General features: G+C 41.0%; 1 protein-coding gene across 1 annotated transcript; it reads right to left on the minus strand.

Annotated features, from left to right (window-relative positions):
• Positions 1-829: 829 nt before the first annotated feature.
• Positions 830-27,251, minus strand: CUNH9orf85 (chromosome unknown C9orf85 homolog). The gene is made up of 4 exons (XM_014061703.2): positions 26,976-27,251; positions 7,048-7,154; positions 4,342-4,455; positions 830-2,469 (listed from the first exon to the last, which is right to left on the minus strand). Exons 1-4 carry the CDS (start codon positions 27,075-27,077, stop codon positions 2,328-2,330), a joined length of 465 nt encoding a protein of 154 aa, XP_013917178.2. The 5' UTR covers positions 27,078-27,251; the 3' UTR covers positions 830-2,327.
• Between the last annotated feature and the right edge of the window lie 29 nt (positions 27,252-27,280).

Raw genomic sequence — 27,280 nt, forward strand, 5'->3', positions numbered from 1 at the left:
ACAAAATAATCCTAGACCTGGAAGGTACTTTGGAGGTGGACTAGTCCAATCCTCTGCATTTGGATTGCAGAAATCCAAATACCATCCTGGACGATGACTGCCCAATCTTTTCTTGAAAACCCCCAGTGATGGGACTTCCATAAGGGTGTAGGCTCTTTCAATCTTAGATAATTCACTGTTAGAAAATCTCTCCGTAGTTCAGATTTGGATCATCCTCTATAAAGCTTTCATCCATTATTTCTTGTCTTAACCTTGAATATTGTAAAAAATAAATATGCACCCTCTTCCCTATCGTGACCCGACAAATGCGCGCACAAAAGCGTGCTGACAAAACCGTGGAGAGAAAACAGTGATGTCATAAACGCGCCCACAACAATGCCCCGACAAAACCGCGCCCACAAAAGCGCGATTTCAGTTAAGGTAAGGGTTAAGTTTGGGGATTTCAGTTAAGGTAAGGGTTGGGTTTAGAACTCGCGGTTATTACTTGTTTGTTGAAGGCGCACTTTTGTCGGCGCACTGTTGTTGGCGTGCTTCTGTGCTCATTCGTCAGCGCGATTTAGAACTCGGGGTTTTCTCGCCACGGTTTCGTCGGCGCGCTTTTGTCGAGTGCGCATTTGTCAGCAAACCCTTCCCTATGGCTGAATCTCTTCGTGGGAAGACTACTATCATGCCTTTCCCCCTATCTTGGTACTAACATATAAATGTTTGATATCCCAGCATAAAATTCATTTCCTACTTTTGTCAAATTAGGTTTTCAGAGTGGAGATTAGCAGCAATTATTGCGTACCTATAAGATAGTTTTGCTTCAGGAAATCACTCTGATCATCAATAAGGCCATGTTCATTTATTAAACTAGAACAAATACATAAATAAGCAATATCAAAATATAAGCTTCCAGTTGTCTGCTGTGGTGATGGGCAAGCAAGGCACAAAACTCTCATCATACATATTATATTTACATGTTAAGCAGGTAACATCGCTGCTTTTAAACTCACCACAACAAATACAATCCAAACTGCTCTTATAATACTATAATTTCTTTAATTTTCTCCAAAGCAAGGATAGGAATGATACAAAACACATTTTTTGTAAAACAACTGGTTTCATTTTCCCAAATGAAAGTAATTACAATTTAGAAAAGTTCTGTTACTTGTCTTGATGTTTTTTTAATCTTTACCAGTATGGCCACTATATCTTAGCAAAAGCAATTATCATGTAAGACTTATATACTGCCCCATAGAACTTTACAGCACACTCTGGGCAGTTTACAATATCAGCATATTGTCCCCAACCATCCGTGTCATTTTATCTACCTGGAAGGCTAAAAGGATGAAAGGCTGAGTTAAGCTTGATTCCCATTAGGATTGAAATCCAGGCTGTAGGCAGAGTTTGCCTATGGTACTGCATTCTAACCACTGCATCACGAGGGCTCCTGGTACTTAGGCACCGTGCAAAGGTTTTTCAGTAAAAGGGCTAGATTCTTTCATGTTCTGGGTATAGGATTCACAGAATGGATCTTACCGGCCTCTGCTTATTATGTGTTTTATTATGCATTTTAGTGTGTGTGTGTGTGTGTGTTACAAAATGCTCTCACAATGCTTACTTTACACTCTCCGTGGTGTTAAAGTAAGATTGAGGGAGAAACAATTTAATGGCAGAAGAGGCAAAAATAAAAGCAGCAAAAAAAGAAGCAGCAGCTCAAGCTCCTCCAATGTTCGATTATGATTTCTTATAACAAGAGGAGAAACAACAGCATGAGTGGCCACTGAAGATGGTGAAGCCCTTTTTCCCTTAGCCAAGGAGATGTACCAGCTCTGCTTTCCCTCTAATATGATGGGCTCTGGCCCAAATCGTTAGTGATTTTGTGATGCTGTTACCTCTTTAAAGACAATAATTTGGCAGAGGAAGTACTATACATTCGGAAATAAAGGTAAAAGATGAAACAACAATTGTTGAAGAAAAAAAATGAAGTGGGGAGTTACTTGCCTTATAAACAAAAGGAATAAGGTAAGTGAAAGAAAGCACAGGAGTCAGGAAAAGAATGAGGAACAATGAATACTTTAAAGTCAGATATAGGATACCATACCTGTTGCTTTTTAACTTATTAAATAAAAAAGTTATCCTAACAACAGAACTTTTAAGCAAATTTAGTTCTTGAAGAAAATGGAATCATAAGATTTGTGAAAACTGTTTCCAGATGCCATGAACTCCACACACAGCAAAAATGTCCACCAAATCATTTAGGAAGAAATGAAATGATGCCCAAAAGCTTTGTTTTGACGAAATCATTTAGATCCATGTAGTTTTCAGTTTAAGTTTTTAATGTGCTATGTGAGTAAATCCAGATCTTCATCTTCCAAGCCACTTAAATTTGTTTCATCATCTTTCTCAAATACATCTTTTCTATTATTCTGTCTTTCATGGTTTTGGGAAGGCCTTTGCTCAGTAGGCTGCAGATTTGTTTGAATTCTATGAAAAAAGAAAGACAATAATATTTGTCAGACTTTATTACTGGTAGGAAAGGAAAAGGAACTTTTATGTATTCCCCCACGTGGCACAAATCTAATGTAAGAATGGACAGACTGTAACCTGGAGCTTGGTGGGGCAGACAGAGCAAAGTAATGTCTCAGGTTGGCTAAGGAGACATGCCAGTACAAGCATAACATTTTTCTACCTAGAGTGTTCATGTACAAGGCAGCACTTCACCAGTGACACAAGAGATACGATCTGCTTCTATAATGACACTGCCAAAATCTAAAACTCTTTAGTGTTCCACATTGCAAAACCGTCCATAATTTTAGCTGTCAGCTATTGGTAGAAATACACCATATATTTTTGTGAATATGTGTATATCTCACCAAAGGAGAGAAAATATAATTATTAAATACTATTTTAAATGTTTAAACTTCTAAATGATAAATTGCTGATTATTTAACAGTTTACAGAAACAATACTTAACAATATTTATCTCAAACTAGAAATGCGAATGATTTGAAGAATTACAGAGACACTGAAGGGGAGCTACGACAGATCTGGACAAGGAACCCCATGAAATGAAAAATGTCACAGGCCTGGGGGATAAAAAAACCCCCTCTTTGTACTCAGGTACTGACTTTTCGATTTGCTCTTCTCTTGAACACACAGTCCAGTTCATTAAACTTATTCTTAAATTAAGTCATCTAGAGCTGGATAGGGTATTCCACATTTGAACTAATGTTGATTGGAATGGAATTGTTACTTTTGGTAACCCATCAAACTTCCTTTAATTTTCTTCTTTTAGTAGCTGTTGTTTCACAATGTGTTTATGGTCGATTAAGATACCCTGTTCCTTTTCTACCATACTATTCTCAAGTAAGATCTCCTAATCTGATACTTATGTCTATTTTTTTCCTAACCTGAACACAAAATTTTAATTTACATACCTCTCTTTTTATTAATTTCAGTACAATATCCTAGCCTCTTAGAATTCTTTTGAATATTAATTCTGCCTTCTTTGGTATCAACTACCATTCTTAGCTTTAAGTTTTATGGAATATTTTTATATTCATAGCTAGATCATATATGCTGAACATCACAAACTGGAAGTAAAAGTCTCAGGGCATTCTATGTTAAGCCTACTACCGTATGTCCACATACAGCCATTGATTATTATATTTGCTTAAAACAGTAACATCCAAACAATATTTTGCCATCTTGCTTATACTGTAAAGCCATCATGTTTTCAGCTGTAATCATGTGTTCAGATGCAAGACTGGTCCACATATTTTTTAATATAGATATGTATGTACAGAATGCATGTATAAAATGTATTTTACCAAAATCATAGATTATAAACTTCAAACCAAAACGACATCATACACTCAACTTTCACTGCATTTGCACTGGCCTCTACTTCCACTCCAAGCAGAAGAGAAAGACCCATGTGTAGGAGTACACACCCAGTTTACAAGAGGTTTCTCTCCTCAGCTTGAACAAAAAAGGTATGAAACCCAGATCAAATGACTCTGGCAGCACATAACACAGTACAGAAAGTCCTTGCTTAACTGTAAATTTCCATTACTAAGTGATGTGGTGATGTCATGTGATCAGATTGCTTAGCAACAGTAATCCCAGCAGTCCCTGTTTCCATAGTTAAGTGAGAATCATGAGTGAGGACCTTGCATGATGACTTGCTGCCAGGTCCCACGGATGAAATGTCCTGGCTTCTCTAACCCAATATCCCCGCCTCTGGTGACAAGATCTTAAGCAGGCCATCTCTTAATGACCTCATAGGACAGGCAGAATTATTAGGTATCATAATATAATTGTTAAATAATTTTATGGAGTTACAGGAAATCTTACGGAATCACAATGTCTTCCCTCTTTCCACACTTAGCACACAGCTCTAGTTCGCAGGCACATGACTTGCAGATAATATGGTAAGAATCCTTTACAGTCTTTTGCAGACATTTTATGCTATTAAGAGAAAAAGAATTAAAGCTGAATTAAAATATTTCATATGGCTCTTTTGACACAAAGCAACCTGTGAAATCATAAATAGAATTTTTCCAAGTATATACTTTAAAAAAAGATATTATTTGTAAAAATGTTTAGAAATTTTGAAACGCAAGTAATGGAAAGATACATTTTCTGGGAAGAAAATGAAGTTTGTAATACCTAATTCCTTAGCAATTCTCAGTTTCATAATGTTCTTGAACAAACTGTTAATTGTTCTTAAAATATGTTGTTTGCGTAGATACTTACTAAAATTTTAAAGTGGAAATAAAACCAATGTATCTTTGAGATGGTATGGCAATTTATTTCTATTTATACAGTTGGCAAAAACTGATAGCACCTGATCATACTTTACCATATACATGATGTTTAAAGTAGCCAGCACAAACCATACATTCAATCTATGCATAAAAATATCTATCTGCTGTGGGCCCTGGGAAGTCGGGGGGATTAGGGATGGGGATCTATGGGGGGTGGGTGGGTGGGTGCTAATATAGTTTCAATAAGAAGAAGAATGCACTTGTATACGGTTGTTCTTTCTTTTTTCTTTTCTTTCTTTATATTTTTTTTCCCTTGGTTTATTTTATTTTTTTACTCTTTATTTTTTATCATATTATAGTTCAATATTAATAAATAAGAGTTGAATAAAGGAACACACCAAGGGGAGAGGTAGAGGGAAAGAAGAGGGAGGAGTAAGGAAGGAGTAAGGGGAATGTAAGGAGGGCATAAGGGGAATGCTAGGAGGAAGGGGAGAAAGGAAGGTTTGAGGGGAAAGGGAAGTAGGGAAGGGGAGTGTTAGAGGGAGGAAAGGAAAGTTGGAGGGGGAAGATGGGGTGTATGGAGGATGGAAGTGTCAGGTGGGGTTGTGAATGATGATGAGTTGTGTTTTCTTTTTTATTTTATTTTATTTCTTTTCTTATAGCAAATATCCAGTATATAAGTGACTGTAAAATGGAATGTGAAAATGAATAAAACATATATTTAAAGAAAAATATCTATCTGCAATTAATCTTCATTAGTTCTAAGTATTTTAAAAACACCAACGACAACAATTTTAAAATACAGAGATGTACAAAATCAATGGCTAGGCCTTCAAAGAACTTATATCTATGCACATGTACAAACATTATTCAATCTTTTTATTAAATAAATTTCATCATACATTGTAAAGTAATCTCTTACAGAGTAAATTGAACTCAAGAACAAAGAATTTTGAAATTACTTCCAAATGTGGATTAGATTATAGATGTGAACTTCACAATACCAGGACATATGTGTTTTAGATTCTAGTCTAGTGCATCTGTCATTAAACTTTTTGTCCATTTCTCTGGCCATATTTACCATTTGATAGAAAATACTTAATTTCTGAAGTATCTATTAAACTAAAACTGTAAACTGACAGATTTAAATATTTAGTAGCAGTTGCCAACCAGTCTCTCTACGGGTTTTTTTAGCAACAACTATATCAGGCATATTCATAAACTGCCAGAGCTGATCATAGAGCTTTTATTTTTCTGGCCAGCAGATAATCCTATTCATAAGTGATTTTGTGTTTTGACTGAAAAGAATTCAAGGGAAGCGAGGAGTAAGAAGAATTTGAGGCAAATCTGTTTAAAGGCCTTGCCAAGCATGTTGCAGGAGGAACATGTGTAGCAAATACAAGTAGTCCCTGTCTTGCAAGATTTCTTTTTTAGCTTGCCAAGAACCATTAATGCAACTCTAAGTAATTTTCACACTACTTTGTTGGTAGCATTTAAAAAAAATATCCGTAATGAAGTGCAGCCGCTTCTTAAAGTTATATTCTTCTTTGTTCTATGTACAGGATTGAATTAAGACACAATGCTTGTTTTGAACACTTCCCTTCCACTGGAAAATAAGAGACTTGAATAATACTGATAAGACATTTTAAACAGAGTTAAGCTCAAAGGTTATTTACAATTCCTTTGCATGAATCACCTAGTGATGCACTTGGCAGAAATGCATGTTACAAAACCTAGATGTTTTTTAATTAAAAAAACACCTCTAAAAATCTTAGAACAAACAGAGGGCACAGAAAAACTATCCTTTAAGCTGCAAAAAATTGCTTTCTTTGTTATCATAGAAAGGACTGATCACCTCCCACTGTTTTTGTGGTTAAAATCATAGTCTCCTGAGGTTGCTTCTCAACTGCCCCTAAAAACTGGAAGAATCACTGTTACTTATTGATAAACTGTAGGCTTGAGGAAGTTAAAGAGGCATTTTCATACTTAAACTATTTACCTACTTTAGGTTAAGGAAATCTTGTATGGCTCTGGCTTAATTACAATTTTTAGTAATTTTTAGTAATTTTTAGTTTTATGGTAATCTTTCCCTGGTGCACCTTGTTCAAAAGTACATAACAATGCATATTTCTAGTATAGTTGACTCTTAAAGTATTTTTTCTCCCTTAAAAAGGGGTGTGTGGGCTCTACACAGTCTGATCTACCTTCTCTTAGGCCACAACTGATTAAAAGTTTCTATACCTCCTGGACTGGCCATATGGCTTCTAATATATTACAATAACATTTTACTCACCATTTCTTAGCCTGTGTTAATGGTTTATACTTGTTGAATTTTACCCGCCATTCCAGGACCTCCTTACAGTGTTGACAGAGCCCTTCATGGTATTTTGCATTGATTTTCTATGAGAAAAAGTTGAAAAATCAAATTTAATGATAGACACTCATCCTTCAAATCAGTAACAATTCAATTTTAGTTTGGTTGTTTTTTTTAAAATACTTAGTAAGTTTTCTACTGCTAGACATAAACAACAAAACATGTATTTCCTACCCCATAATTTTTGTTACAGCATATCAGCAGCCTATCATTCCTGTGGAGCCTTCTTATTATGCATTAACTCATGCAAAGGACAGGCACGAGGAATCATGTTTAAATTCAGAGTTTTGATTTTCTGGATAGTTTTGAGAAAGCTACCTAGTAAGATTTTAGAGCAAGAATTAATTTATTATTTGACTTTATCATCTTTAGGCCAACATGATAAGAAACAAATTCAGTTTCATGAGACCGTTAATAAAATAAAGTTATTCTGAAACTGAGGTTCCCCCCACCCTTTTATATGGTTTCATCCAAAAGCAAGCCTAGATGTAATAAACTATATATATAAAAGCGAAATACCATTCACGAATCATTACGAAATCTCCAGAACTGTAAAGCCTACAAACTTGAAATTTGGCATGTATGTTCCTCTTGGCTTCTAAGTGCTCACTAAGAAAAGATTTTTTGAAATGACCATCAGAAGAACTCTTTTCCAATTGCCATTTGGGCGTGGGCATGGGCATGGCCAGCATGTGACTCATCCGGCCTGCGGGCTGGGAGTTTAGACATTCTACTCCTCCTCCCCACCTGAAAAACGCTCTGATGCTAAGGAGTTAGACTGAGGGATAGAAGGGGATAAGATAGGAGAGGCATCTGTGGGGCAAGCCTGAGGGAGAGAAGGGGGATAGAAGAGGATCAATGGGGCCAGCCTGAGGGAGAGAAGGGGGTAGGAGAGGAGAGGCTTCTGTGGGGCAAGCCTGAGGGAGAGAAGAGATAGGAAAGGATCAATGAGGCAAGCCTGAGGGAGAGGAGGAGATAGGAGGATCAATGGGGCCAGCCTTAGGAGAGAAGGAGGATTAAAGAAGAGAGGCTTCTGTGAGGCAAGCCTGAGGGAGAGAAGGGGAGAGGAGAAGCCAATCTTAACTACTCATTAATTTTCAAGCCGTAAGTGTCGATTTATCAAGCCCAATCACATAGTTTCATAGCGGAGCACAGGTATCCAGCTAGTTACTAGATATATCTGAAGTTAATCTGTAGATTATAGTCAAAGGATTTGGTACTTCTGAATCAGAATTTTTTAAGTCAGTTTTCTGAGTTTAAACATACATGCTTATCTTATGCCATTTTATAGTCCATTTCTGAAAATACCCTCAGATTGAATTTAAAGGAGGTCATATGGAATGGGAGTTTACTTTTCAAAAAGCTTGAACATTCACATTTGCCTTAAAAACACAATATTAGGTCTAATTTTTTGTATGGTATATAGAACTGTAATGACCATTAGCTTATTCGGTGCGTTACCTTTTTATAATAAAGCCCAATTCCACTGTAAAAAAAGAGATTTGTACAATTCAGAACTTGGCAGCTATTCTAATTTTAAAATCAAGAGGTTTATACAAAAGTGTAAGCTTTCTTTGCCCAAAATAATCTTCAGTCAAGATTAACAGGTAATTTTAAATTTATAGATGCTGAATTTGTTAGTAACTAACAATGTATTTATTCAAATAGCAATATGTTTACTACGACACTATTTCAAGAAATCATAAATCATCAAGCTGCCTTTGATTACCTAAACTATTTCAAGTGGAACAAGCCACGCAGAACAACACTCTTCCTATTGTCCTAAAATGAGTTTTTTATAGTACTATCTAATTAAACTTGTGAATCTATATCAAAAATTCTTTTCTTTAGGATTTTTCTTTAATTTCCCCCCTTTTACCATAGTTGTTCAAAAGATTTTTTTTTTCTTTAAATTTTCCACTTCTGGCTCCTGAAGACAATGTTGGTATTTCTGGTGATCATGAACTTGCAATAAAAAAGTAATATTTGAACTTAACCTGCTGATTTAGATATGACGTTAGAGTTCGACTGATACCATGTTGTCTCCAAAGAAAGCCAGAGCTTTTGCCCACCTTGGAGTCCAAGTGTCATCTCTACGATCAATACTACTTCTGAATTATTAAAACTTATAGCAATTAAGAATCTTCTGAGGATTGAAGCTTTTAGATACAGAAATACACATTTTCTTCAATGGAAAATTAAAGTGTGGGGTTGTTTGTGTTTAAAAATTCCTCTTATGATTTTTGTGAGCAATCAAGCATACACAAATCTAATGCTGTATGCAAATGATAAAATCATATTATCCAAGAGAGTACCCCTTTTTCAGACACTAAGAGTCATTAGTACTAATAAATCCAACCCACCTAATCATTGTGTGCGTGACTGTGCATCACATAATAAAAAACTACCTAATCTGGTGCCCTTCAGATTCTTGGAACTGTAATTCCCAGCACGCCTAGTCAGTATGGCTGAAGAAGCCACCTCAGAGCACTCCCCCTTTTTTCTTGGCTCTAAATAAGTTACTCTTATTTTTTTCCACGAAGATACCAGATCATCATTTGGATTTATACCAGGGAAGGGCAATGAGTAGTTGTTGAGCCATCAAGAGCATTCAGCTTAATTTAATGCAGTCCTTGGGCTAATTTCAAAAGCTTTCTGTAAGACATCAGCCAACTCTCTTCCATTTAAACATGAAGAAAGCAATGAAAAGAAAGACAGGAGTATAGAAAAATACATTACCTTGTCCCTACCTTCCACATAGTTCCCACAGATTACCTGAAGAGAAATGTGTGTCTTAATGAATATCCCTTCCTGCTTTAATTTAAGAAAAAAGTGAAGGCAGTGGCAGAAGTGACAAAAAAAAATCCTTACATTAACTATTAAATTATATAAATTGCTGAATACATTGGTAATCCTATTGGTAATTTGTTGGCAGACATTTACTCAAGCCTAAAGTAGGATTTATTCTACTCCACTCCTTGTTTTGAGAGCGAAAGAGAAAAGGCATAGGAGCAATACTTTTCACATCTTGTTGATACAAAAAGCACAGAACAAATGCAAAGGATATTAACTTGGATTCAAGGTATATGCTTACTTTATTACATTTGTTACATTTATATATCTGCCATCTCACATACATAGCTCTGGGAAGCAGACACAATCATTATCATCTTAAGAAAAAAGGGGGAAATTAAACAGCAGAACTGAAGAGGGCATCCTGTTGTTCAGCATCTCAAGTGTCCGCTCTCCTTAGAGACTGCCCATCCTGCCTTATCGATCTGTCCTTCTTGCAGACAGGTAAGCACTTGTGAACTGAAACAAAAAACCCTACCTCTTTTTTCATAATCTTTAAATTTTTCTCTGCTCTGGGCCCAATAGCTTATTGCTGGGTAACAAACAGCTTTATGTGGCAAAAATAATTGTTTAACAATGTAGTTAGGAATATAACTTCTGCTCCGATGCTTACAGAAAAGAAAACTAAAGTTGAAGTTTATTTAGGAAACAGCGTGATCACAGAAAAACCCAAAGAGCCAGTCTGGTGTAGTGGTGAAGAAACCAGGAGACAGTGAATTCTAGCGCCATCTTAGGCACGAAACCAGTAGGGTCCCTCTGACTGAGCCCTCGAAAGAAAGCAATGGCAAGCCACTTGTGAAATTATTCTAAGAAAACTACAGGACAAGTTTGTCCAGGCAGGAGGGAGGAAGGAAGGAAACAAAATCTTAAGTTCCTAAATTCCATCTACATCTAAGAGCCTATGGTGGACTGTCCTCTATTATGAAGAGACAGCGAGAGCAATGAGTTCCTGAACTGCGTAAGTCTGAATTAGAAGAGACTGAACTGAGTGAAGAAAGAAATTATGAAACTCCTCAGAATGAATAGGAGATATGTTCCATAAGGATATGCAACATGAGTCTTTTAGGCAAGCAAAGCAGATAAAAATGCTTTAACAGTCCCACTGTTAGCTATCTCTATATCTATTGATAATAACACTCAATAGCTTTATACGTGCAAAAAGTCAGTGAATAACAGGTGAACTGCTAAAAAACCAGAAGTGACATTTGAACATTTGTGGTCTGAATTCCAAATCAACACATTTGTTTCATCTGCGTATCTGTTATTATGAACCAAAAGCTATGGCTGTGCAAAGCATTCGAAACACATGCTTTGCAAAGTGTAGAAGAATAGCAAAAAAAATCTATTTGATATCATAAAAGCAGCCATGTCCTGTGGAAGGCTTTGAAATTTCTCCTCATTTGTCTATGTATGTATGCATACGTTTCTGCTAGCACTGCCAGGTAAGATGTGCTTATACATAGAAATGTAAACACAGTCAGATGTACTTCAAGCCTTGTATTATTGCAGTAAACTCTCTTCCAGTTGGCCCTGGAAGACTAATTCAAAAATGCAATTGGTACAAAATGCATCAGTCCACCTGCTGATACCGTAGCTACAGGATAATTCAACTATTTTGAGGGTGCTGCCCTGACTTCCTATAAGTTTCTAAGTTCAATTCAAGATGCTGATTTCAATTTATTGAGCTTTATAGAGTAAAGTCCAAAGCTATCTATTGTAGAGATAATTTTTATTATTCTGTGTAGTTGTTACATCCTCATAGGGTACAGACTGACGCTGTGTGTATAGCCAGAATAGTTTTAATTGCAAGACCATGTTTTCTATATATATGCACCAGCTATTACCTTGTGACACATAACAACTTTCCACGATTGTGACCTTTGTTTCACAAACAGGATATGTTCATAAATGGCAACATTCTCAAGAATATTGGTAATGAATTGAATTGAATTTATTGCATTTATATGCCGCCCTTTTCCCCCCCGAAGGGGACTCAGGGCGGCTCACAATCCAAGTCAGGGAAGGGGTACAGATAATGGCTGTTCTTATAACTCTAAGTAGGTTGTAGGGTTAAACTGCATAATATCAGCTTGATTTGCATTCATAAGTTAAGTATCCTGCATTATAAAATGCATAAACCACTTTAGTCACCTTTTGAAAAGTGGTTAAAATGTGCCTTTTTTTTTTACAAGCCTCTAGAGCAGTATTTCTCAACGTTGGCAACTTTAAGTCCTGGGGACTTCAATTCCCAGAATCTGGCTGGGGAATTCTGGGAGTTGAAGTCCCCAGGACTTAAAGTTGCCAAGGTTGAGAAACACTGCTCTAGAGGCTAACAATTAAATTTTGTTTCCAATCTGATTGGTAGTGGGGTATTTTAATTATTACTAGAGAATAACAGGACTCAAGTTTATGGTTTTTAATATTTGATCTGTGTATAATCAAGAGTAAGTGGATTAAAATCTCTATAGCACTTCCAAGGAGGAAGCTATGTAGCATGGAATTCCCCAACATTTTCAGCTTTGCAGTGTGGTGGAGTGGGGCGAGGGAGAAGAGGAGGTTGTTCTGCATGAGCAGCAGGCAAGTGCATGCAGCTCCATTTGTGTGAGCAGCAGACCCGCACATCTGCCATTCACACAAATGGAGTGCACATGTACGTACTGCCTGCTTGCTCCTGCAAGTGAGGATACATGTACACGTGCACTCGCCGTCCATTTTTGCAGCCTGGTTGTAATTTCACGGCCCCCTAGTGGATGAATTTCAAACATGACCCGAGGGTTGCCAGACTCAAGGACATCTGTTACAAAACATAGTGTATTTGCCTTATTATTGCATGATTTTGGTCATCCTTCATAAAAATAATTCCCATTTATCAGAGTGGCATCATGTGAATTTATCAGTCAGTTAAGAATTTCAACTAAGTCCAAACCCAACATCTTATTCAAGACAATTGTGGTAAGAGAAACAGATGACAAAATTAAGAAATGCATAGAATTTTTCTCACATGTATTATAGTATAATTAAGGTAATGAATATGCGTACAACACTTTTATCCAAAATGTGAACTGCAGACGTAAATGGCAGGGGGCCACTTAAGTGCTTCAAGCCTTTGTCTCTTAGAGTTGACAATACTGAAATAAATTAAACCCTGACAGCTTCCCATATTATTTCAAATGCATCCTAAGTATTCACAGTTTAATCCTTTTTTGGGGGGGGGGGCAAGCCAGTAAACTTTGAATGATAACAACCTACATCAATTTGATGGGTACCCTAGGCAATTAAGGATGATTTATAAATCAAAAACAGCAAAATTATTCAAAACATTGTGATATGTCATATGACGGCAACGTGACGCCGCGAGTTTGACACCCGTGATCTACATCATCCTGAACAAAGGTAGCTATACAAATTTATTAAATTATTGAATCAAATCTGTGAACGATTCTATGATATTTGGAGTTGGAAAAATCTATAGAATCATCAGGTTTACTGGTTAATTTCAGAAGACTCAGTTAAGGGTTTCTACCCACTTATTAAAGGGCAGAATGAGGCATCCAATAAATTAAAACTATAAATGTTTTAAATATTTAGGGAACAATGTTGCTAATAATATTAACAAATTATTTAAAAATAATATTCCTATTTCAGAAAAAAATAAATAAATGAAAAGATGGCACAAAAATATTTAAATATACTGGGTCAAATTGTAGCAAACTGTATTAAAATGATGACACCAGCCCCCTCCCCACCTGAAAAGAACTCTGTTCCAACTGCCAGTTGCCTCATATTCCGTTACCTCAGTTCCACTTCTTCACTCAGGAGAGGCCTGGGCTCCTTACAGTTTTGTAGTGAAGCATGGATATCCAGCTAGTGGACTATAAGATCACAACTGAAAAAGGAAATGTTTCTTGCTAAATAGTCAAGCCTGTAATATCTGAATATATGGAATGCAAAAAGGCATGCCCAATGTATGCAGTTCTAAACCGATTGCATACTTTTTCCAACAGCTATTTAAATGTCAATCATGCAACTTGTCAAACCAGAATCTATAGAAAGGCCAAAGTGCATTATTTAATTGCAACAAAACAAGAAATATGGCAATTATAAAACAAAACCATGACTCATACTGTAGATTTTCATGGCTGCTATTTATAAGCTTTCCAGGCAATGCCATGTGAGACAATAAAAGCTGATGTTGCATTAGCTATGACTCGTTTCCTGTTTGACATTTACTTCCTAATCCAGGTTTGTTTTACCTGTATCTGGAAGCTAGCTTTGCCACTAGTTGTTGACTTACACAACCATTCATTTAGTGACTGTTTGAAGTTACAGCAGTACTGAAAAAAAATGACTTATGAAAACTTTTCACGCTTATGACCATTGCAGTATCCCCATAATCATATGATCAAAATTCAGGTGCTTGGCAACTAGCACTTATTTATGACAATTGCACTGTCCCAGAGTCCCAGAATCATGGGATCACCATTTGCAACCTTCCCAGCTGGCTTCTCACAAGCAAAGTCAATGGAGGAAGCCAGATTCACTTAATAACCATGACTCACTTAACTGCAATGATTTGATTAACAGTCATAGCAAAGGTTGTAAAATTAGGTGTGACTCACTTAACAACTATCTTAGCAATGGAAATTTTGGACTCAATTATGATCAGGTACTCAATTGGTTTTACACATAAACACTTGATTTTCACACTCAAATGAATCAATACTACATGTATTAATTTCATTCTCCCATTACTGTGTCTATTTTCCTTTTTAAAATGGCCAGATTTTAATGTTCACAGGGATGAAGAATGATAACTATTTCCACTCTAATGGCAGAAGCTACAGGATAAATTTACTGATTTCTCAAATTTTAAAAGTTAAGAAATTTGATGAAAATATACATATATTAATGTCATACTATCAATACAAGCAAAGATAAATAGTGATACATAATGCTCCAATAATATACCATGCACAATAGTACAAGACATTGTAAAGATCAGAGTAAGATAATACAGATTTTTCCATCTGAGGTAAAAAAAAGTCCTGGTGATTTTGTTTTTTGTTTTTTAAATAAACTGGACCAGCCATTATTACTCTTTTTGACCTTGAAACATTTCATATAGTTTACAAATAAAAAGAATAAGAAGATGGATAAGAGAGTTGCTGTAAAAGCTGTATATCCTCCAATTTTAGAGTTATCTGTGGGATTGGATCCTTAATGCTCTTTGAGCTTGGCAACATCAGCACTCATACTGATGTTCCCTAGTTTGTAATGAAATGTCTGCAAGGAAACAACCAAGCTCAGAGAGCACTAAAGACCCCACAGTTAAATCCTGAACTACCAGTTTTCTCTTTAAAGTTTTCTATCACACTCAATACAAAATAAGATCAACTTCCCCCATCTCCCCGCCCTCCCAAAAATTCGAAGCAAGGAGCAAGAGGTATCTTCATGTGGTATCTTCATACCTGACAAAACTTCAGTAAGATTGAGAAAGCAAGAAATATACAGGATTCAATAAAGTATCTTGAATACCAGCTTTTGAACCTTCATTTACAGAGGATTCATTTAAGATGAATCTGCTTGAAGGATCAAAAAAACTTTTTCTCAAATCTCTAATCACTTAGGCCAGAGGTGTCAAACTCGATTTCATTGAGGGCTGCATCAGGGTTGTGTTTGATTTTTTGGGGGGGAGGGGGGCATGGCCAGCTCGATGTCACTCATGCAGTCTCCGTTTTCTGCCACAAGGGCCTCCTGCAGCCTTCTGCCATCATAAACGGAGCCTGGGGAGACTGTGCGCGGTCCTCCCAAGTTTCATTTTCGCTGGCAGAAGAACTGCAGGCTGGTCCTTTGCTGTTTCCAGGGCGGCTCCTCGAGTCAAATTTAAGCACCTGGTGGGTCTGATCTGGCCCACAGGCCTTGAGTTTGACACCCCGGACTTAGGCGGCGCTACTGGTTGCAAGATATGCAGTCAATGGATCTGTTTAAGAGTGCTGATATCTGCTCTCTTCCTTTGCTTTTCTAGCCTCTCCTCAATCACTCACCTATATTCACCCTGACAAAAGGATTAAGGTTGTTCCATTAATTACGACATCTTTATGTTGCCCTTTGAAAAATAACACTTTGTCTATATGTGTGCTTATCCCTGTCTGGGCGTATATGTACATAAGAGAAGAGTACAAATAAAACAGGCTATGAAGGAAGATCTCAGGCAGACACATATGCAAAGGAGATGCCATGATTTGACTGATACTCCAAAAGGAAAAAAATCTATATCAGAAATGATGATTCTCTATGAAGCCACAAGCCAAATTCTTATTTTTTTCCAAAAGTCAAAAATAGTGTAAGAAGTTAACATCTGCATCAGACTATTTTCAAAACATCTGACTATCACATGAGCTTCCAACAGTGGTCATACTCTAGTTCCTTAGTAGGACAGAAAGGATAATATTCAAGTCATGCATCTATTTATAAACGTAATTTCTCCAATGGAATTTGAAGAAGCAAGCATTTCTTTCTCCAAGTAATTTCCCATTCATTCCCAAAATATATTCTGGACTGTTACCATGTCTTAAAAGCAGACCTACGGGGATGTAGAATTAAGGGAAATGAGGACCCACTAGGAAACCAAATCAACTAATATGATACCAGGTTTCACCCAAAGTCCAGTTATGATACATGAGACAGGAATTCAAGGCAGTATGCTAGATTACCGTATTTTCACCCATATAACCCGCGGGTTATATGCGTTTTTTACATGCACAGCGCCCCCCTGCGGGGTATAAAAGTGGGCGGGGTATACGCAAAATATTTTACACAGATTAACTACCGGTAAAGGGAGAGCTTGGGACCACCACTTTCCTCGCGGCAGTGGGCTGGCTCGGCGGCTCGGGCTCCTTTTCTCCCTTTTCCTGCTTGGGTTTCGGGACGCCTTCGTGAAAACCCCATCCCTGGCTATGGGCGAAGTGACCAGGAAGAAGCAGGAGGTGAGAGGAAGCCCGGATTCTGCAGCCCCTCGCCTTCTCTGGGCTAGGAAGTCCGGCAGGAAGGGAAGGGGAGGAGGCGGCGGCGCGGCTGTGGCTCCGTTTTCACACACACACACACACACACCTCCCTTCTTCTGCTTTGCTCTGTGAAAGGGCTTCACTGCCGAAGCATTTTGGTTTTAAAAAAAAAAACACCGTCCCTTTCTCTCTCCAGTTAACAGGGCCAACCCAAGTGGTGCATTTTATCTGGGAGATGCCACGCAACGAGGAAATCTCCTTTTGGGGGGGGGGGGTGAGACGCTGACAGAAAAAGGGCAAGCAGTGGCCGTGTGAGGCGGCCTTGAGAGCTCCAAACGACCTACCGTACTGGCTGGCGAGGTTAGTTCTCTAAAGGCCGTTGAAAGCTCCGGGGAAACCCCTTTTTCCGCCCTCGGAGCCCCCGGTGCTTCCTCAACCCCCCCACACTTTTTCCTCTTTGGTTCACCCCACCCCCGCCCTCAAGGGCCCGGGACTCTGGGAAAGTGTGCAGCTGGGGGGGAGAGAGCGTCTACCGTTCCTCACGGGAGGCACTTCGAGCCCCACCGTATCTGAGAGGCTCTTAGTCGTCGTGTGGGAGAGGAGAGAAAGGTTAAAATGTTTTTGAAACATAAAAAGAATCCTTTGTGGGCAAACTTAAAGCTGCTGGGCTGCACGGGCTTGCTGTAAATTGAGGGCATGTTTTGCCTTTATTTATTTTGCCGCCTCCCCTTCCCTTCCTCGGAGGGGAACGCTCGGACCAAAAGGGACCCCCGCCTCGTTAAAGCCGCATCCGACGCTTCACCTACAAACGATCCCGATTCTCCCGCGTCCTTCCTTCCTTCCCTCCCTTCAATGTACCGTACTCTTCCTATAAAGAGAAGGGAAGCGTGAACAAACTCCGGGCAGGAGATGGGCTCGCGTAGAGGTACCAGAAGTTTAACCGTTTCACCTAAGCCACAGCTCGTCCTCTCGGGACAGCCTTCCGCCGACATTAAAACGATGCGTGAACTTGCGAACAACTGTGGCAGGCACGGAAGGGAGGGAGGGAGCGACAAAAGAAGCGAGAAACGGATATTTTCTCCCTCTCGTGAAGGGGGGAGGATCTGGTGCTTTCCGGCTCGGGCTCCTTTTCTCCCTTTTCCTGCTTGGGTTTCGGGACGCCTTTGTGAAAACCCCACCCCTGGCTATGGGCGAAGCGACCAGGAAGAAGGAGGAGGTGGGAGGAAGCCCGGATTCTGCAGCCCCTCGCCTTCTCTGGGCTTGGAAGTCCGGCAGGAAGGGAAGGGGAGCAGGCGGCGGCGCGGCCGTGGCTCCATTTTCACACACACACACACACCCCTCCCTTCTTCTGCTTTGCTCTGTGAAAGGGCTTCACTGCTGAAGCATTTTGGTTTACAAAAAAAAACACCGTCCCTTTCTCTCTCCAGTTAACAGGGCCAACCCAAGTGGTGCATTTTATCTGGGAGACGACACACACACACACACACACACACACACACACGTGCGGCAGGAGGAGCGGCGTCCTCCGCGCTCTCGGCTGCCACAAACGCCACGCAACGAGGGAATCTCCTTTTGGGGGGGGGGCAAAGCAGGGCAGTTTCTCGCCGTTCTGCGAAGCTGGGAAAGGATGCGGGAGTTTCCTTCTTCTTCCTGCCCCCCTCCGTCTCCCCGCTGCCACCTTTCAGTCTCCCCAGCCTCGTCCGGGAGAAGCGGCTTGGTGGCGTCTTCCTTTCGTACCCCGGTGCGCCTCCCTCGCCACCGCAAGTCGCCTTTTGCCCCCCCCCACCCAAATAATAATACTAAATAAGCAGGTGCGCCGCTTGGGCTGGCTTGGCTTCTCGGTTAGATAAGACCAGCCGGTGCCCCCCCTTTTTTTTGCCGGTTTATTTCGTCGTCATCCGCCAACCCCAGAAATCCGTGCAGTTCGAAAGCTGAGCGAGGCGAACGACCCCGGTGAGGGTAGCAGTAGCGTCTGAAGAAGAAGCCTCCCCTTCGCAAAGGCTCTTCGGCTTCAGGCAGCCAGCGGCTTCCCCGGGCTGCCTCGATGGGCACTGGCGAAGGGGCGAGAGAACTGCAGGCGGCTCGCTTCCCCCCGCTGTAATCTTGGGTTTGCGCGGGTGCCAAAGCTGCGTGGACGGCTTGCAAGCTGGCCGAGGTACGCCCGCAAAGGACCCGTCTCTGCCAAGCACCAGATCCCTCCCCCCTTCGCCAGAAGGGAGCAAAAAAAGAAGCCAGAAATAACGAGAGGGAGAAATCCGTTGTTATTTTTTTTGCTCCCTTCTGGCGAAGAGCCTCTCAGATACGGCGGTGCCTCCCGTGAGGAACGGTAGATGCTCTCTCGCCTGCCAGAAGGGAGCAAAAAAATAACAAAGGAGCGGAGGAAGCACCAGATCCCTCCCCCCTTCGCCGTTTCTGGCTTCTTTTTTTGCTCCCTTCTGGCGAAGGGGGGAGGGATCTGGTGCTTGGCAGAGACGGGTCCTTTGCGGGCGTACCTCGGCCAGCTTGCAAGCCGTCCACGCAGCTTTGGCACCCGCGCAAACCCAAGATTACAGCGGGGGGAAGCGAGCCGCCTGCAGTTCTCTCGCCCCTTCGCCAGTGCCCATCGAGGCAGCCCGGGGAAGCCGCTGGCTGCCTGAAGCCGAAGAGCCTTTGCGAAGGGGAGGCTTCTTCTTCAGACGCTACTGCTACCCTCACCGGGGTCGTTCGCCTCGCTCAGCTTTCGAACTGCACGGATTTCTGGGGTTGGCGGATGACGACGAAATAAACCGGCAAAAAAAAGGGGGGGCACCGGCTGGTCTTATCTAACCGAGAAGCCAAGCCAGCCCAAGCGGCGCACCTGCTTATTTAGTATTATTATTTGGGGGGGGGGGGCAAAAGGCGACTTGCGGTGGCGAGGGAGGCGCACCGGGGTACGAAAGGAAGACGCCACCAAGCCGCTTCTCCCGGACGAGGCTGGGGAGACTGAAAGGTGGCAGCGGGGAGACGGAGGGGGGCAGGAAGAAGAAGGAAACTCCCGCATCCTTTCCCAGCTTCGCAGAACGGCGAGAAACTGCCCTGCTTTGCCCCCCCCCCAAAAGGAGATTCCCTCGTTGCGTGGCGTTTGTGGCAGCCGAGAGCGCGGAGGACGCCGCTCCTCCTGCCGCACGTGTGTGTGTGTGTGTGTGTGTGTGTGTCGTCTCCCAGATAAAATGCACCACTTGGGTTGGCCCTGTTAACTGGAGAGAGAAAGGGACGGTGTTTTTTTTTGTAAACCAAAATGCTTCAGCAGTGAAGCCCTTTCACAGAGCAAAGCAGAAGAAGGGAGGGGTGTGTGTGTGTGTGTGAAAATGGAGCCACGGCCGCGCCGCCGCCTGCTCCCCTTCCCTTCCTGCCGGACTTCCAAGCCCAGAGAAGGCGAGGGGCTGCAGAATCCGGGCTTCCTCCCACCTCCTCCTTCTTCCTGGTCGCTTCGCCCATAGCCAGGGGTGGGGTTTTCACGAAGGCGTCCCGAAACCCAAGCAGGAAAAGGGAGAAAAGGAGCCCGAGCCGGAAAGCACCAGATCCTCCCCCCTTCACGAGAGGGAGAAAATATCCGTTTCTCGCTTCTTTTGTCGCTCCCTCCCTCCCTTCCGTGCCTGCCACAGTTGTTCGCAAGTTCACGCATCGTTTTAATGTCGGCGGAAGGCTGTCCCAAGAGAGGACGAGCTGTGGCTTAGGTGAAACGGTTAAACTTCTGGTACCTCTACGCGAGCCCATCTCCTGCCCGGAGTTTGTTCACGCTTCCCTTCTCTTTATAGGAAGAGTACGGTACATTGAAGGGAGGGAAGGAAGGAAGGACGCGGGAGAATCGGGATCGTTTGTAGGTGAAGCGTCGGATGCGGCTTTAACGAGGCGGGGGTCCCTTTTGGTCCGAGCGTTCCCCTCCGAGGAAGGGAAGGGGAGGCGGCAAAATAAATAAAGGCAAAACATGCCCTCAATTTACAGCAAGCCCGTGCAGCCCAGCAGCTTTAAGTTTGCCCACAAAGGATTCTTTTTATGTTTCAAAAACATTTTAACCTTTCTCTCCTCTCCCACACGACGACTAAGAGCCTCTCAGATACGGTGGGGCTCGAAGTGCCTCCCGTGAGGAACGGTAGACGCTCTCTCCCCCCCAGCTGCACACTTTCCCAGAGTCCCGGGCCCTTGAGGGCGGGGGTGGGGTGAACCAAAGAGGAAAAAGTGTGGGGGGGTTGAGGAAGCACCGGGGGCTCCGAGGGCGGAAAAAGGGGTTTCCCCGGAGCTTTCAACGGCCTTTAGAGAACTAACCTCGCCAGCCAGTACGGTAGGTCGTTTGGAGCTCTCAAGGCCGCCTCACACGGCCACTGCTTGCCCTTTTTCTGTCAGCGTCTCACCCCCCCCCCCAAAAGGAGATTTCCTCGTTGCGTGGCATCTCCCAGATAAAATGCACCACTTGGGTTGGCCCTGTTAACTGGAGAGAGAAAGGGACGGTGTTTTTTTTTTTAAAACCAAAATGCTTCGGCAGTGAAGCCCTTTCACAGAGCAAAGCAGAAGAAGGGAGGGGTGTGTGTGTGTGTGTGAAAACGGAGCCACAGCCGCGCCGCCGCCTCCTCCCCTTCCCTTCCTGCCGGACTTCCTAGCCCAGAGAAGGCGAGGGGCTGCAGAATCCGGGCTTCCTCTCACCTCCTGCTTCTTCCTGGTCACTTCGCCCATAGCCAGGGGTGGGGTTTTCACGAAGGCGTCCCGAAACCCAAGCATTTTTTTTTCTATTGAATTTCAAGATCTCTCCCTTGAGTTGAGTTCCTCCAACCCCTCCCCAGCTCGCCCAGGCTTTCTCCTCCGATTGGTTTTAATGGGTAGGTCCGATGGAATAGCGCTAATGTAATGTTTGCCGACGGCTTACTCGTTGCGGGTTATATAAGTGGGCGGGGTATACGGGAAACATTTTACACGATCTTGAAAATCTGCAGGTTATTCACGTGGGCGGGTTATTTGCGTGGGCGGGTTATATGGGTGAAAATACGGTATGTATACTATAGTTTAAGTCATTATTTGTATTATTACCAGTTTGGTCTGATCTAGTTTAGTCTGGAAACACTAAGCAGAGATGAAAATTATTTCTACACACAATGCATCCATAGTATCAAATTAATATCTTATTCTCCTGCTCTGTTCCCTGTACAGTAGACCTTAAAAGTAAAAGTGATATGAATTTGGACTGAGTTGAAATGGTTTAACCACTAAAATATGCAACATGTGTAGAAACAGACTAATTAAGGACTTAGATAATCACACATCAGTTTGTTTTTCTAACACTATCATTTAGTACACACCAGTTTTGAACAACAGATGGTCAGGACTTTTTAAAATATAGCCATAATTCTTGCTAAGCCATACACTTCTTGAACTATTAGTTACAACTATTTGTCACAGGAAAATAACCCACTGCAAATACATGAGGAAAAAATATGTGAATTGTATTATTAGAAAGATGCAAGAACAGAAAATTTAAAAGCAAGCATTAGAAGCAGGGCATAGTTGTGCCATATCACTGACTCATAGGAGGAAACTGAAATTTAAATAGGCCAACTGTGGCAGATAAAGTATATTTCACAATGATTCTTCTCTTTATCTTTTAAAATATTTGTTCCGTATCAGTGACTGTATTTTCTTTGAGATTTATAGATGGGTTTCACTGTCTTTCTTTAATTATACAAAGTAAAAACAACAACACAAGCATTTCCTTTAAATGTTTCCAGTGCACAAATCATTTGTTTTTTTTAAGGACTGAAAATCCAATGCAATAAAGGTGAATAAGGAATTATTTATACATTAGCGTACAGCTATTTTTGAATTGTGCTTAGCTATATATTTGTTCTGTAATTAAAATACTTATTTTATTTGCCATAGGTTATGACACTCCACCTTTGTTACTTGTTAAACACAAAGCTAAAACTGGCTCTTCCAGTATTAATACTGTTTAGGAGTATGACCAAACTGGGCTATTGTTTCTAGTGCACAAATATTTGTTTCTCTAAAGTGCAGCGATCATGCCATCTGTATGCAGTAATGGACAATGAATAATAAACAGAAAAATCCCACATTATTATTGGCTACTACATTCTTGCTCAAATAAAGCATTTTTGGAAAAAGGGACAGAATATCTTTTAATGGACATACATTCAAGATCAGCAAATTACATAAAAGTGGGCATCAATAACGTAACACCTATATTCCTCTATCATTTTCAGAATGTGATACAGCTTTATAAATTATGCAAAATGAAGATACAATAACACAATTTTTGCTATTACAGTATAAATAGCTGACTTTAGAATAATCTAGGGAAGATGAATGATGAAGATGTCAGATGTAGGACAGATAAACACATATAGTACTTCTGACATTACATAATTGAAACTGCCTACCATAAAATACAGCAGCTTTAAAAATGATTGGACTGACTCACCAAAGTTTACAGAAACAATATTTACTGCTTTCAAAATGAAAAGCATGTGGTGTATTCTAGTTATTATGGATCAGCAGCATGAATTCATAACTTGTTTTCAGACTTCCTATAGGCATCTAGTCTATAGGAAATGGAAAGCAGAATTTGGTAATAGGCTGGTGTTTGCCCTGATGGAAAAAGCAGTTAATTTGTAACAAGAAAGCCAAATTTCATCTAATAGCTACAGTTATATTGCACAATATTGTAAGGGAATATATAGCAGTTGTACACATCCTAGTTATGCACGCCCTCATTCATCTACCTCAGTTAACCATTTTCATTCTAAATACAGAACAGACCAATCCAATTAGGCTTTAAAAAGTCCTCTGCCAAGGACAGCAGGATGGGAAAGCAAGCAAACAAACTTTATTTCTAGTTGGAACAAAAGCAATGGTACATGTTCATATACTGATATAGAATGCACATGCATATATATATGTGCTTTATGGCACCTATATTCTAATTCTCCTGAATCCAGTTTGTTTCCTTTAACAGCGATGTATATATTGTCAGGATGCTTGTTAACAAATACAAAGGCTGGGTTCACAGCCATACTTCTTTGTAACATATTGAAGGTGACTTCACTATCTAATCTAATCTCACAATACATTTTCAGCCTCTTATCCTACAACAGATAATGATACTCTAAAACAGAGCCCAACTCCTGGCAGAACTGCCTTGCAAAAGAAGCAATTTGCCTTTTTTTCTAGGATACTCTTTCTATGTCCTACTCTAACCAAGAGCCCACTATTTCTTATCGTCTCTTATACAAGTAAGAACCAGTTCTGATTTCTCTGCCCAAATAAGGTCATCCAAATGCTGCTACCTGCTATTTTCTGGTCATTTTTTATTCTTCCATTTCTACTGAAAACCAGTAAGACTTAAAAAAAAAAGATTGACACTCCAGCCTCCTTATTTCTGATTAAAATTCAGTGTGTCTAAGAATTGCATTAATTCACATGACTGTCAATGATAGGGAAGTTATATTTCTCAGGCCTAATACATAAACTAAAAATATTTATCTTTTCCTATTAAACTAATAACTGCCTAGAATTAGATGCTAGAAAGAAATATACAGTAAGTACCATATTTTTCGGAGTATAAGACGCTCCGGACTATAAGATACACCTACCTTTTGGGGGGAGCAAAACAAGAAAAAAAAATCTATCTCTGCCTACCAGCATCTATCGGTATTCATCTGGCTCAAGTCCTTGCAACAAACAGCAAACCATCTGGTCAACCTTAGCATGTTATCGCTGCCTGATTCAGCACAAGCAGATGATTGGCGGTTGAATCGGCCTCCCGAAATACCGCCAATCAGCTGTTCCAGGCTGCTGGGATCGCCTCCGCACATCGCTGCTGATTGCTGCCTCCGCACATCGTGCTTTTGGCATCACCTTTAAAGCCCTACATGGCCTAGGACCTGGATATCTCCGTGACCGCCTCCTGCAATATACCTCCCAGCGCCCAATAAGATCACACAGGGCGGGCCTTCTCCGGGTACCGTTGGCTACGCAGTGCCGTCTGGCGGTTCCAAAGGGCTGGGGCAGCCTTCTCTGTTGCTGCCCCGGCCCTTTGGAATGATCTACCCCCTGAGATCCGGACCCTCCCCACTCTCTTGGCCTTCTGTAAGTCTGTTAAGGCCTGGCTGTTCCGGCAGGCCTAGAGCTGTTGATAGTGATTGAACTTCAGCCCCCATTAAAACTGAGTGCGTGTTGTGTTTTGTTTTTAAGTCTTGTCTTGTATTTTTAAATCTTTTTAAAATATTTTTAAACTGCTTTTACGTAAGCCGCCCGGAGTCCTTCGGGATTGGGCGGCATACAAATCTATTAAAATTACAAATTACAAATTGCATCCACGTGTTGTGATTTTGGCCTCCACATGCCCCATTTTTGGCATCCATGCGTTGCATTTTCAGCCGGTTCCAGGTGGCGGTGATTGGCAGCGATGTGCTGTGACGATCCCTGCAGCCTTGAACATATCTAAAATGGTGCGTGTGGAGGCCGAAAAGGTAACACGTGGAGACCGAAAATGCCCAAAGGGTGGGAGATGGGTGGGGCTTCAACAACATTCAGTGTATAAGATGCACCACAATTTTCACCCACTTTTAGGGGGGGGGGAGTTAGTGTCTTATACTCCAAAAAGCATGGCAGTCATTAGTTTTGAGAAATTTAATTTGAAAATATCTATCACTTGCAAATGAACTTAGCTATTGCAAAGTTTAATGGTTTACATTTGTACAGATTCTATAGTCATATTTGTGTCCCCCCCCCCCCACAAATGTTATTCATTACTTAGAAAAGTAACATTTTATGCCTGAAATTTTAGGCCCTTAAAATTAGCAAATAAGCCTCCTGATCAGAGTCAGGGGCTTTCTTGAAAGCATTCTTCTACCATCCCCAAAACATCTCTAGGATTTGAGGAGAACTTTTTTACATGATATTCTTCCTAATATAAACTTTCTTACTGTTCCAGGCTTCTACAGGTCATTCAATTTTAATTTGATATTTATTGTATTTGTACCATTCTCCCATTATGAGTTTATATTGGATCAGATCCAGATTATATCCACTGAACCTATGTCCTTTCAAATGTACCAGGGGTTAAATTATTAGTGCACTTTTGAGTTTAATACTGCTTAAATCTGACTAATCCAGATTGAATCTGACATTATTTTCACCCCTTTATCATTATAGGAAGTTGCTCTGATTTGTTAAACAAAAACATAGACTTTACAATTGTGATTTTGCAAAGGTGGTTATTTTGTTGATGTGTACTTATTTAGTATGCTTTGATTCCTTTCTAAAGGGTGGCCAATTAGTGGCTTAAGTAAGTGCATAATTCGATTTTTAAGTGAAACAACTTCCTCCCATTTTCTGCATACTATACATTAGAAAGGGTGACCATTCTACCAACCACACCTAACTTCTATCTTTAAGCTTAATGCAGCATCTTTCTTTAACTCTAGCATATTTCTGTAAGTGGTGGTTAAAGTAAGGAGTATTTAAAGTATATTAAAAAAACGCTGCTTTCTCAGCCTTACCCATTTAGCCTGACCATCTTAATGAAGGTATGTGCGTGCTCTAAAACAGAAAATGACCAGGTGCTATCAAAGATTTCTAGCAGCTGCTCAGGGCACACACATTCTCATTCTTAAATAACTACACGAAAACCTCCTAATTATTTTCAAAAAGTGCTGAATCTCCAAGTTCTTTTGCAGGCCGCGCTCCTAGAGAGGGGAAACCTCCTTACAGTTTCAACTAGTTTGGCAGGGGTGGGCAACTATGATAACTTTATGCCCTGTGGACAACCCGGCGCAGGAATTCTGGGAGTTGAAGTCCACAGGTCATAAAGTTGCCACAAGCTGCCCACCCCTGAGTTTGGGGTTTGCGCATCTAAATTTTTAAAAAAACTAGTCGGGACCAAGAAGATTTGATCGACTCATGAAGAGATCTGCTCTGAGATCGAAAAGAAGGGGGGGGGACTTCTGAAACCCGGCCTCAAACCTTGCGTTGGGCGCTGGAGTCGTACTTGTCATTCCTGAAGCCTTGAGCGTTCTGGTGCCGTTGAGCTCGCGTCCGGGATACGTTCCCTCTCTGCGAACTCATCTTCCATGCTTCTCCCCTCACCCGGAAGCAAATCGGCTCCTCACATCCGGCGAAGAGGTTTGTTGAAGCTCCTCAAGTTACCTCCAGCGGCAGAGCGGCTGCTATTGGCTTCAATGAAGAAGATCCCGCCTTCCTGCCAGGAAATCTGACAAGAGAACGCAGCCGAGAGACGTAATTTTATTGGCCGGCTCCCGAGGGCTACC

This window comes from Thamnophis sirtalis, unplaced genomic scaffold (genome assembly GCF_051295495.1).
Source record: "Thamnophis sirtalis isolate CommonGarterSnake01/CBP01778 unplaced genomic scaffold, rThaSir2_p1.2 scaffold_5, whole genome shotgun sequence".
Taxonomy (NCBI): domain Eukaryota; kingdom Metazoa; phylum Chordata; class Lepidosauria; order Squamata; family Natricidae; genus Thamnophis; species Thamnophis sirtalis.

Excerpts from the sequence above, each read along its gene's own strand:
- CUNH9orf85 (XM_014061703.2), bottom strand. The coding sequence starts at position 27,077 with ATGAGTTCGCAGAGAGGGAACGTATCCCGGACGCGAGCTCAACGGCAC. Across the intron at positions 7,155-26,975 it reads ACTCCAGCGCCCAACGCAAG|AAAATCAATGCAAAATACCA; the intron begins GTTTGAGGCCGG and ends TTTTTCTCATAG. Across the intron at positions 4,456-7,047 it reads TTAACACAGGCTAAGAAATG|CATAAAATGTCTGCAAAAGA; the intron begins GTGAGTAAAATG and ends TTCTCTTAATAG.